The following is a 13666-nucleotide window of genomic DNA, read 5'->3' on the forward strand; positions in this document are numbered from 1 at the left end:
GACCTGTTATTCATAATGTGCACAACTTGGTGTTTTCTGGATAAGGTGCTTTTCTGTAATTTGTACCTCCATACCATAATACAGGGATCCCCAACCTTCCATAAAAGTTCAAGGAGGTGAAAAATAAGGGCTAAGATTGGCTATTAGGCAGCCTCTATGCACACTATCAGCTTACAAGGGGCTTTATTTGGTAGTAAATATTGTTTTTATTCAAACAAAACTTGCCATCAAGTCAGGAATTCAAAAATAACTCCCTGCTTTGGTTGCACTGAGAGCAACATCCAAGGGGTTGGTGAGCAACATGTTGCCCCCGAGCCACTGGTTGGTGATCACTGCCTTAATACCTTAAATCTACTTAAAAAGAGAACAAAAACAAACATTTTAATGTTAAATAAACCCTCAGATAAGGATTAAAGGAGAAGTCAAGGTAAATACTAAGTAAGCTTTATCAGAAAGGTCTATGTGAATACAGCCATAAGCACTTACAGAAACGCTGCACTGAGTTCTCTATCAAAAGAAACACAGGATTTCTTGTCTTCTTTTGTGTACAAGTGTACTTTTGTATCGGACTTCCTCTTTCAGAAAAATCCTTCATTCCCTGGACCAGAGTCTGCGCAGTCCTCTCTTCTCTCCCTTCACCTGCTCCCCCCTCCCATCAGAATGTGTGATCTGAGCTACCAATGGCTAGAACTGCAGCAGGAAGCTACGAATCCAAAGCTAAAATGGCAGCTGCTATCTTAAATCTGAGGGAGCTTCTAGGGCTGTTTACTCAGGTATGGTAAAGCTTAACATAGCATTCTCGGCGGCACAAATGTTGCTAATCTATTGGCAGTAAAATGCCAAAATGCCTTCTCCTTTAATTATATCTTAGTTTAGATCAAGTAGAAGGTACTGTTTTACTACTAGAGAGATTAAAAGAATACCATCTTTAAAAATCTGAATTATTTGATTCAAATGAAGTCTATGGGAGATGGCATTCCCATAATTTGGAGCTTTCTGGATAAAGGGTTTCCAGATAATACATCCCATCCCTTAATATTTTAATGTAAAACTACCCATACTTGCCAAATTTATCTTCAAATGAAAACTGGAATTGGGATGTTCCAAGCCAAGTACAAGTACTTATGATAGTATATTTAAATGTGTATACAGTGTCCTAAATTAGCAATCAGTATCACTCTAATCCATAGGAAAACCCATATACAGTAGACCCATGAGAGTTTTTGTTTTTATTAAATGCCAACTGAAGCTCTTTACTTTAAATACCAAGCTGTTTTTCAGAATCAAATGTTTTGCCCCTAAATTTCTTCAAACAAGTAAAAGTCAGTATACACCTCACTTAACCATACTTTAACTCCTGCAGGTGTAGGATCTATTATCAGGAATGCTTGCAACATGGGTTTTTTTGGATAAGCAATCTTTCTGTAATCTGTATCATGATACCTTAGAGAAGGCAGGGCAGGAAAGAGGAAAAGCATTTTGGCATTTTATTGCCAACAGATTAGTCACAATAATGCAAGCTAGAACACTATATTTATTCTGCAGAATGCTTTACCATACCCGAGTAAATAGCCATTGGAGCTCCTTCTGTTTGTTTAAGATAGCAGCTGCCTTTTTAGCTTGGTCTCCGCTCTGCCAGCTCACATTACAGAAAAAAGGGGAGGGGGAGAGAGCAGAGGTGGAAGAGGGAGAGAGGAGCAAATTGAGCTGTGCCCTGAAGGATTCTTCTAAGAAAAGTAACTCTGATAACAAGAACATATATACACATAAGAAGAAAATAAATCCTGTGTTTCCTTTGATAGATGACTCAGTGCATCTTTTCTGTAACTGTTTATGGCTGTATTTACATAAACCTTTCTGCTTTCTTAATTTTAACCATTCCTTTTTCTATAAGTTTTCTTAAAATCATTTAAACATTAAATAAACCCAATAGGATTGTTTTGCCACAAATATGGATCCATACAACTTAGTCCTTATCAAGTACAAGCTACGGTTTTATTATTACAGAGAAAATGGAAATCCTTTTAAAAAAGCTGAATTATTTGCTTAAAATGGGCCCTTTTAGAAAATCAGAACTCTCTGGGTAAGGGGTTTCCAAATAAGAGATCCCATACCTATCATTGTTAAAGAGAGGATACCACTGGTCACTGACATGACACACATTTCATACTCCAATTTTTCAGACTTTATGACACCGCATTAGTTGCTAATTAGAATTTAAGCATAAATAATGTGCTGTTAGTGTATACAAGCACCAAAACAGCACAACGCCATCAAATGTGTGTTAGCATCTGTTTTAAAGTATTATTATATCTAGGGCAAGGGTGGTGCGAGGGTTGCTTAGCCAGTCATATTAAGGGGCTGTGATTCATGTTGTTAAAACACATGGGATGAATATATTATATTTGTCACTGTCTGACATCACAAACAGCAAAATACATTTGACTGGTTATTTCCATTATACTGTAGATACTTGTATATTATATAAGGAATAGTGAACCCTCTGATGTTACGTATAGCAATATTGGATGTTCTTTGCCAACATAAAGGCATGAGTTTGCAGACCAGGTGCTTTTACACAGGTCAGAGCAGACTGAGGTGACTTCTAATACAACATAACACAATATTTTCTGGCTTTAACATGGGGCAGAATTGTTGTATGTGAAGTCAAAATGAGGAGATATGAACAGAGGGTTAACACTATTTATATGTTGATAAAGTATATCCAAAGATTTACCTCCATATCAGAGACAAGACTGATTCACCTAATGCAGTCTGTCATAAGTTTATATGTGTAAAAAATAAAAATATATAAAATATATATATATATATATATATATATAAAAAATATATAAAAAGTATAGGTACTGGATCCATTATCCAGAAAGCTCTGAAAAACCGGAAGGTCATCTAATTTTTAAAAATGATCTCCTTTATTTTGTAATAATATAACAGTAACTTGAACCTGAGCAAAAACTAAAGTATAATTTATTATGAGTTTTAAAACGGTCCTGATGATTTTTTAGTAGACAAACTAAAGCTCCAGATCCCCACTATTCTGGATAACAGGTCCCATACCTGTAGTTTTGATTTAGCATCTAAACTATTAATTGGTATGTTTGGCTTGATGTTTACCTACCTTCTACTCTTAAGGCAATGTCATGTGTGGCATCCCAGTGCATGTCACACAAACTACTGATTGAATAGGTCTGACCATGACATAGAGATTAGCTCAGGTATGCTAAGCATCTGTGAAACATAGCCTTATAAGTTATCAACATCCTTATAAATGGTGCTTAGTGATGTCATCAGTTATATTCGGTGCTGAGTGATGACATTTGTCTAAACTTAAATTTGCATATTATAATAAAGTAACCTCTGTTGTTAAATATGAGTTTTATTAGAAGTAACCTCAGAGTCCCCTGACCTTTATCGAAGCACATGGTTATCTTTATAATATATAAGAGCAGGGAATAACCTGTAAATGATATTCTTAACGGTGCTCAGCAATTTCATCATTGATAATCAGTGTTTAGTGGTGTCATTTTTGTCACATGATTCACTGAAACTTGTGTATTATAATAAATGATGTTACTCCTGTTGAAAAATATCAAGATATTAGAAGTATATGACCTGTATAAAAACACTCTGCCTTCAGCCTAATGCTTTTAAATGGAATGTCACTGAGTCTTATCATATCCTTTTATTTTTACAATTGGGGTTAAGCCCATATTTGGTGGCCTTATATTTCAATAATATGGAGTGCACTTCCAGAGTATAAAGAACATTGTGCCTCATTCAAAAGGAGGCTTTGCTACGTTCATGTAGGTGAGTTGGGAGCTTGCCGTTCCACCATGCATTTATAGGACCATTTTTAGGTCTTGCTGTTCGTATTAACTATTTTTTATTTTAAGGATTTTAGACCTTTCTGGTTCAGTGCTTTTGCTTATCATTCCTGGAAGCAAAGGAAGGTGCAAATTACATTCCTACACGAATGAATACAAAAAACAAACAATAAACACGAGCATCCATCAGCAGAAATGAAAGCGTTAATACTAATAGAGCTCTTAAGTAGCCATATGGCTTTTACACGATTTCCATATTGTGCTAGAATTTTTTTATTGGCACCAGCTTGTCTGTTTCTCTCCTTAAGGTTTTCTATGCCTCAAAACCACAGGTTTAAAATTAATAAAAAAAAAAAAAAAAAAAGTCCTGTGTTTCCTTGAATTTGGTAGTCTCCCAAGGCGTAAGTGATTGGCGCAGTGATGTCTGTCTAGAGTTTATCTGCACGGATAGTATTTTTCCCTAATCTTCTACACATTGGTCAAATGAAAGGCTGTAAGAAGTCAGAGCCAAATGGCACAATAAACTGCGCTTAACGAAGAACAATAAGATAGCTTTTAGGTTTATTTTCTTGTTGCTGGGGTTCAAAGTTCCTTTTTTTTTTTTTTTGGCACTGATGGGTTTATAAGGTTCGTATGTATGCATAGAAAGAGCGATTTCTCTTTACCCTCAAACAAACTTTGCAAACCCCTCAACCAAGCACCATAGGGATTTGTCTGTTGTGTGTATAGAATATAGCCTTCGCTTCACACTGTATCTATTCAATCGATCTACAACGTAGATTTCTTTATTCTGCATAATCTGTGATGTCCTAGGATTCTATTTTTTTTAAATAAATATGCGGTATTCCATATTTTTTGTACCCTATACTGTAATGGGAACCTTATAATCTCATGAACAGCCTACATATTCTCATTCTAATAAACAAAGAGACTTTCTCATCTCTAGTCATAAAAATGAGACCGTAAGGCTGGTGACTTGGCTATAAACACTTTATACAACACAGTATAATAGTATTTATTGGACAGACAACACTAACAAAGCAATAATGCTATGTTAATATATATTTACATTAGAGCTTCAGTGCATGCCCATGTTTATCAGAGTGACTAGAAAAAATCATCGGCATTTTATCTATTTTAAAATGCCGTTTCCACGGTATATAAGAAATTACAACAATAGAAATGACTAGGGTGTACTAAATGTATAGAATATAGAGCAGCCATCTGCCAGTGGCCACTTAGCCATGAGAATGACAAACCCTTTGCTAGTGCATCCTAATAAAAATACTGCTTATAATATTCTTTTTTAATATCACGCTCTGCTGAGCAAATCCCACTTGTGAATCCTTTTCATATGGGAGCACTGGGAGATGTTCTTTACTTGTTTTATTTCATAACTCTGACCAAAAACCTGGTGATTTCTCAGGCAATTAATTAACACAAAACTGTTGCAATGCCGAGGCTCCCACTTTGTTCCCTGATCAGTTGAAGCACCAGAATAAACATGCAATAGTGCCAGTGCTAAAGATTCTAGATTGTGTGTTAATGTTAAATGTGTGACTTGCTAGTCAGTTACTGGCAATATGTGGTGCAGCAAAATTAAAGAGAAGCAGTACTTAAAGGGTTAAAATTGACCTCCATGTTCTGCTATTTATTTCACAAATCAGATGCAATCAAGACCATTGGTGTTTCAAGTGATGAACAGTATATCCTTTAAAACATATTGTACAGGTATGGGACCTCTCATCCAGAATGCTCCGGACCTGGGGTTTTCTGGATAAGGGACCGTTCTGTAATTTGTATCGCCATCACTTAAGTTTACTATATAAAAAAAAAATAAATAAACCCAATAGGATTGTTTTGCTTTCAATAAGGATTCATTTTATCTTAGTTGGGATCAAGCATAAGATACTGTTTTATTATTATAAGAAAAAGAGAGAAAAAGAGAATGTTTTGAAAATTGTAATTATTTTATTTAAATGGAGTCTGTGGGAGATGGCCTTCCCGTAATTCGGAGCTTTTTGGATAAGAGGTCTCAGGATAAGGGACTCCATACCTGTACTGTATTGCATCAAGATATCTGTGGAGTTTAAGGGGTCTTCTACCTACAAATGGTTTTTGTAAGAAAATAGAATCCTTCTGTTAAAAGCAACTGCAATTACAAATAACTTTAAAACAAATAAACATTTTTAAGCAATGAATATTTCACTAGAAAAAAAGCTTTTTTGTTTGTTTTTGTTTTTTTTAAAATAAACTTGGGCACCACTAGCAGAAATGTTGATTTTATAAAAAAAATAAATAAATAAATTTTTTGCCAACTGCAACTGTTTAATTACATATTTTTTCTTAGCTATCTTTCAATTGACAGAATGCTGATCTATAAAAAAAAAATCCATCTGCATAAAAAAAAAAAAATTGAAATCCAGTTTCCTTGTTTGCATTGCAGGTAAATAAACAGAGATGGGTGCAAGATTGTTTTCACAGGAGCTTGAATGCCTCCCTTTGGGGCATTATGGCTGCGTGCTCACAAGACTATTGTATGCTTCTTGTAACGAACATAATAAACCATCACATTTTAATTACTACAAACTAAGGCAACAAATTATATAAAGTGAATTTACTTGTGTATATATTTGTAACTGTTATTTCTTTGTTGGCAATGCCTTGAAACAAGATGCATCTGTTTATAGGTTGTTTCTGTCTAACGATCCCCTAACCACAAAAATACAAAAGTTCTGAAAAAGACAGAAGAATGCAGAATATCTGGGCCGCCACTGAAACGACTCATTCGCTGCAATCACGGACATTGCTGTCTGGCTGTTTCCACAATATATTTAAAGGCTGCTGTGAATATGGTTATTTTATCTAATAGGGACAACTGCTGTGCTTAATGCTAGATTCTACACATATTTGTAAACATGCATGTTTGCTTAACCCTGTAAGGTAAAGTTGACTGGTTAATTCAAAATCCAGCAAAAAAAAAAAAAAAAAAAGTGCACATTGTATTGGTAAACAGCCAGGGTTTAGGCCAACCTGGTTAGCAAAATAATTGTGCAATTAAAATTCTAATTAAATCTCAGCCTAAAAAAAAATAAAAAGTGTATATTCTCTAAGAGAAACAAACACCACGGAAAACATATTTAATATCTACATTATTGTGTGTTTTATACATGCTATTAAAAATAATAAACATTTAAAAGTCACCTACAGAAGGCCCTATACAAATAAATAGAAGAGAACACACTCTTTCTCTGTTAAAATTCTACTTTTATGGCCAAAGTAAATGTACCTGTAGCTGCACATTGAAAGAACTGAGGTCCTCGGCTTTCTTCTCTAGAGACTGCACCCAAACTTTTCTCTTCTGCCGGCACCTGGAAGCAGCTGCGCGGTTCCGTTCTAAAAACTTCCTCCTTTTCTCATCTGGGTCATCGCTTGCTGCTTTTCTCCGGCGCCCCCCTGTGCTTTGAGTTTGTGGAGCGGGGGGAACAGGAGATGCCTGCAACAAACAAGGACAAGGCAGTTGGTGTTTAGTTTAAAAAAAAAAAATTTGAGTCCACCTCTTCAAGATTAGAGGTGTTTCTTAAGTCACGCAAGGACATTAATACACTGTTGATTTTCAACCAATAATGTTTTAACCTGCTTTACTTTTTAACATCATTATGGAAACAAACTTTAGCACACCTTTGTTTTCAGTGGTAAAGTGTATGGCAGCACCCACATTTACTGAAAATTCAATACGAGAGCCAATTCTGCTCTATTTATTCCCACAGCAACCAAATATACTTTCCAAAAATGATTTACACAGGAAAAGTCCCTATAACAAGGCATCTTTCAGCAATATGATAAATTAAGGAATCCACTGGAATACTTAAAATAGGCATTTGTACAGACATAATGATACCCTGGATACTTTCACAATGTCTGTATATTGCAATTTCAAGTTTTATTCCCATGCAAAAAAACATGGCAGAGAGGCCAAGCTGTACAATGGTAGCTACAATGTTCTCATATAAAGATCCTAGGCTGCCCTTATATTAACAGCCTTCATTTAGAAGTGTATTTTTGGGAATTATAATTATAGGACTTTTGCCTGTGACAACAGACTGCTGATAAAAAGGGTTAAGAGGAATTCACAGGGAAGACTTAACGTGGCATTTAGCGCAGGGTACGGTTATTCTTACATTGCTGACATTTGAAATCGATTAGGATAAGAAAATGACTTGTCTGAGCTGACAGGGAGATAAAAACTTGCTAGTAATGTCGGACGTTTTTGCCCACTCCATTAAATAATATCTAGTTTCAATTTTAAACAGAAAATAATTATTTTCCACCTAAGTGTTTGGGCATATATGTCAGCTTGGAAGGTGGCTTTGATCAAGCATAATGTTGTATTGCACATTATCTGTTCAAACTAAAAACTCTGTCTGCTGATGCATCATGTTGGCTAGTGCAACAGCAGAAAAAGTGAAGAGGGTCCCATCTCAGGTTCATTTACAACAAACAAAACAGAACAATGGAATGTGGCCCTTCATGTGTATGGCCAGTAGTAGGGTAAAATGAATAAAACGAAAAAATAATAAAAAAAGAAATCTGTATATAAATGTAAAAACTATAGCTCTACTTAAATACTGAGAACATTTTCAAATTAACATGGCTTTTTGTTGAATATAAGTATAATATTAATCTTCACATGAGAGAAGAAGCCCAACACCAATGTTTAGGTTTAATAAGGTTTTTCAGTATAAGTCTAATTAATAAGCCTTTTTCAGATTAAAAAAAGCTAAAAATATGTTGGGCTGCTGATTTCTGAGCATCTTCTTGCTTATGTTGAAGCTAAGTGTTATACAGGTATGGGAATCGTTATCCTGAATGCTCGGGACCTGGGGTTTCAGTTGGGATCAAGTACAAGGTACTGTTTTATGATTACAGAGAAAAAGGAAATATATATTTTTTTTAAATTACAATTATTTGCTTAAAATGGAGTCTATGGGAGATGGCCTTCCTGTTATTGGAAGCTTTCTGGATACCGGGTTTGTGTATAACAGATCCCATACCTGTAATAGTATATACTTATTCTCTAATCTTTATGGATTTCTTACAATTTGGCTACTGCCAGATGAGGCAGTTTTTCTGCCCATGTATTTAGCCACATATCAGTTTACCTTCATAATGGAAATTGCCTGACACAGGAGATACAGGCAGCTTTTGGCATTCAAATGTGCAGCTAAGCATTTTTGGTCTAAATCTCCTAAAAGACAGGTCTTTTCATTTAAGTCAATGGGGAGTGGAGTTTTGGCTGTTCCCCTGCTGGTGGAAAAACACCAACAGAGAGATGACCTAACCTACAATTTTGCTAGCACCTCCTGGTTTCCAGTTAGACCTTGTGAAACTGGTATCCATCACTGGCTATGTATCCATATCTATTTTTAGGTATAGGGTTGAACTTTTTACTAAGTCAGTAAGAACAAATGCAGCACTGCATACCGGTGTTTCTGTAGTGGATGTTGCAGGCTGCTGCAGTGAATGAGGCTGAGCTTCCTCTGGCTGACTCTTTGCAGTTCCGCTGCCTTGTCCCTTTGTTGCATCGCCATTTGTTACCTGAGGATTCTGCTGTTGAGTCAATGCAGCTTTTAGTCTCTGATTAAAAGAGAAAACAATAGAAGAATATAAATTCAGCATCTAAAATATTTCCTGGTAAACAAAGATACATGGTATAGAAAACACCAGCCTGTTTATTACTTCCAACTATTACTGGATCAATATCTGATTGGAATGCAGGGAAAATTCTTTTATCCATCTCTAGAAGTGCAGTAGGGGCTTTAAGGCTCTCTAAAGCTGGGCATGCATTGAAAGATCTGCTTTTTTGGCAAGGTTGTCCCCGATATGCCCAGCTTGGGATCGGATCACACTTAAAGAACAGGCCGTCAGGACGAGCCAATGCACTCCTTGTCCTGATGGGATTTTTAGACATGCCCTATCGACATCTTCCCAAATTTGTGGCAAGATATTGGTTGGGTTAGCCTGTGTGAGGGCCACATACATGGGCCAATAATATAAACTTGTAAAATGTGGTAATGAGTGAAAACCTATCCAAGCAAACAATCTTTACAGCATGCACTTTGCTTCCCCTTTGTTAGCTAGATTGTAATGTAATCCTACGCCCACACAAGCACTTTCTACTAATCTGAATAAAAACTGAATTCCGTTAATGGTTATCAATATATCAGCCTCACATTGTTTTACTTCCACGTGGATCTACAGCATTAACAACAAAAAATAATAGCCACAATTTTGGTAGAACAATCACTGCTACCTTGCAGTGCAGGGGTTGTAGGTTAAATTCCAGCCAGGACACTACATGCAAGGAGTTTGTATATCTTTCCTGTGTCTGATGTAATGGCAGAAAACCAACACAGTTTCCTTTCACACTCCAATAAAATACCAGCAGGTTAATTTGCTCCTGATTAAATCACCTGAAAAGGGTGTAAATGTGATAGGGACCCAGAACCGTAAGCTCCACAGGGGCAGGGACTGATATAAATAATGTAAAATCTTTTAAAGCCCAGAAGTGAAAAACTATAATACTACTAAGAAAATCTTAACATGTTTTCCTTGTTGTTGGAATGCTTACTGAATGCAAATCAATCCTACTAGGTGTATTTAATGTTTAAATGACTTTTTAGTAGACTAAGTATAGATCCAAACTACAGAAAGATCCAGAAGACCAAAGGTACCAAAAATTCTGAAAACAGATCCACAAATCATAATCGGGGTTACCTCCTTAGTTTCAGTAAAAAAGATATTATTAACCAATAAATATAGGGGGTATGGTTTAGCCAGCAAAACCTATGCTGAGTTATATGCATTTTTTTTTTCTTTTCAAGAACTAGCAAATTTAAGGAAAAAGCCAGAATAGGGTTGTCGTGGAAAAAAGATGCAAACAGTGTTCTGTTTATTTTTAATGAGGCTGAAAATTTCGATAAACTGGAAAAAATAAAATAAATTTGCTTGAAATGTTTGGAGACAGTTCCCACTGACCTTTATAAAACTTAGCGTCTTTTACTTGCAGAGTTTTGCATGCAAATTTTTACAATTTAAAAAGGTTTTCAAAAATATATTTGCCTTTTCTCTTTTACCCCTTTGTGGCTCAGTGGCATACTAGCAAAATCTGCTCTAGGTCCCTTACAGTAGGTCACTATCAAAGACCCATAATTGTTATAGGTTTTTATACCACTCTTTTTAAACTGTGATATCCTTTAAAGTAGATCTATGATGCAGTGATGTTGCATGTAGACATTTTTATCACATCAATATCACATTTAGATACAATTCTTCAATGCAGAAAATGTATGTAATGCTAAAAGATAGTGTGCATCTCCATTAAGTGTAATCGTGCAAAGGTTCACCTGTAATTGCAGGACTGCTCGGACTGGAGAGCTACAGTCTGGGGGTTAAGCAGTTATCTGCAACCTTTTGCTCATTATTTTTATGAGCTGACATGCAGGGTTTTTATTTTTTTGAGTTAGGAAGAAAACATTAATCTTGCAAATGGTCATTAAGTTCATGTTATGTGTTGTATTTGCAAAACAGAAAGGTTTCAGTTCATATTTTCTTCCTGACGCTCCCTTACAATGCCAATTAGGGGTTGACCAGACAGCGCTATATAATCCAATATTAACTCAGCCAGGCATGGTTCTGTTGTGTTCACTCTACAAAACTCATTAGATATGCCCCAAGAGAAATGCATATTAGCATTCAATGCATATTCAGGGCCGCTTTACCGTGAACTGGACAAAGTCAGACAGACAGAAATCTGGATTGAGAGTCGGACATTTGGGACTGTCCTTGAATCAATTGTTGTACATTGGATCAAGCTTAACAGGAATACAATAGTCTTAGTTATGTTAACAGTGAATAAAATAATTTACTATTTAAAAATGCTGACAAGTTATATGGACATTAACTGACATATAGTGCCGTCTATGTTCTTGCCTTACAATAGAAATTAAAAGTGCAACTTTCTAGCTGTACGGTATGACTTCTTGCCTCGTTTCTTTTTAGCTAAAAATAATATAACAAGCTGGAACTTTCCCGAGTCCCTTAATTTGTTTAAAGGTGTTTATCTGGCAGCTGCCAACAGTGCCTTTCTGACTCACCGTTAGAAAATGAGCCCCAGTAGCTTAATGAATGCTAAGCCATTAGCTTAAGTAAGTGTATGTAGATTTACTTGACATGTAAAAGGCACCTGGTAGTGCTAGGCGTGCTTGTTATCCCAACCTCAGCTATGTTCCGTATCAGTGTTTAATAACTAATCTTGTGCTAAGGGCAAGGGGGCAGCATGATGGGTCAGTGGTTAGTGCTTCTGCCTTCAAGTGCTAGGTCCTGAGTTCAACTCCAAGTCTGGGACAAAAGCAAGGAATCTGTATCTGAATCTTTCCCTGCTTCTGCATGGGTTTCCACTCACACTCCAAAAAACATATACGCATATATACTGTATGTTTAAGGGAACAGTAACACCAAAAAATAAAAGTGTTTAGTAATTATAATACAATGCACTGTTGCCCTGTACTGGTAAAATGTGCATGTTTGCTACAGAAACACTAACATAGTTATATAAAAAAGCTGCTGTGTAGCCATGGAGGCAGCTATTCATGCTGGAAAAAGGCACAGGTTATACAGCCTTTTCTCCCTCCCCATAGCTCAGTGATCCCCAACCAGTGGCTCGTAAGCAACATGTTGCTCACCAACCCCCTGGGATGTTGCTCTCAGTGTCCCCAAACCAGCTATTTTTAAATTCCTGACTTGGTGGCAAGTTTTGGTTGAATAAAAACAAGATCTACTACCAAATAAAGCCTCCTGTAAGCTGATAGTGTGCATAGAGGCTACCCAATAGCCAATCGTAGCCCTTATTTGGCACCTCCATGAACTTTAATGATGCTCATGTTGCTCCCCAAGTCTTTTTACATTTGACTGTGGCTCACAATTAAGAAAGTTTGGGGACCCCTGCCATAGCTACACAGCAGCTTTGTTTACTAAACTATAGTTATGTTTCTAAAGCAAATGTACCAGTTGTACCAGTGCAGGGCAACAGTGCATTATACTGTAATTACATTTATACACTTTCATTCTTACACCTAATATACAGCACTGGAGCCTAATAAATACATTAATGATAATTCTATAAGTCATAGCAAGAAACAGGCAAAGGCAAACTAGACCACAACACATTAAAGGAGAATGCAAGTCAAAATTTAAAAAGCATACTGCCCAATAGTCCTCTTATTGTTTAGTTAAAAACACCACACTTTTGGCTCACCTAATCAAATATTTACTCAGTCACACTTACTTCACATTTTCTAGAACAGGCAGCCATCTCTAAAAAGGTATTCTCCCCTCCTTTCCCTCCTTGCTTCATACTGCACATGTGTTTCATTCCCTCCCCCCCTCCCCTCTGACAGATCCGCTTCTGATTGGCTGGTGGGCATGTGTAGCTCAGAACAGGAGACAGGATCAAGTTACACACATGTTCAGAGAATAGGAAGGCTGCCGCTGGCAGCCTACAGGAAGGACAGAGAGATTTCAGTGATGTCACTGTAGTCTTCACACTGCTGTAGGCTGCCAGCACCACATCTCAGAGAAGCAAGCAGGGATCTGAAAATTTAGATATGCAGTAAGTACTTAAAAAGAATGCCTTTAGACTTACTTTTAGTTTATATTAACCTTTCATTGTCCTTTAAAACATAATTCATTTAAAGCTGCATGGCAAAATGTGAACAAAAGTTGACATAAAAAGTGGTCAGTTTCATAAAATAGATGCTAAA

General features: G+C 36.4%; 1 protein-coding gene across 5 annotated transcripts in view; it reads right to left on the reverse strand.

The window, feature by feature from the left end:
• The window catches only part of atf2 (activating transcription factor 2), a 54954-nt gene that overhangs the window by 16512 nt on the left and 24776 nt on the right, over window positions 1-13666 (reverse strand). For all 5 annotated transcript variants that reach the window (XM_018097560.2, XM_018097558.2, XM_018097559.2 and 2 more), the window contains 2 exons: window positions 9330-9482; window positions 7135-7341 (listed from right to left, as the gene is read on the reverse strand). In XM_018097560.2, coding sequence (XP_017953049.2) covers window positions 7135-7341; window positions 9330-9482 — 360 coding nt within the window. The remainder of the gene's footprint in view (window positions 1-7134; window positions 7342-9329; window positions 9483-13666) is intronic.

This window comes from Xenopus tropicalis, chromosome 9 (genome assembly GCF_000004195.4).
Source record: "Xenopus tropicalis strain Nigerian chromosome 9, UCB_Xtro_10.0, whole genome shotgun sequence".
NCBI lineage: Eukaryota > Metazoa > Chordata > Amphibia > Anura > Pipidae > Xenopus > Xenopus tropicalis.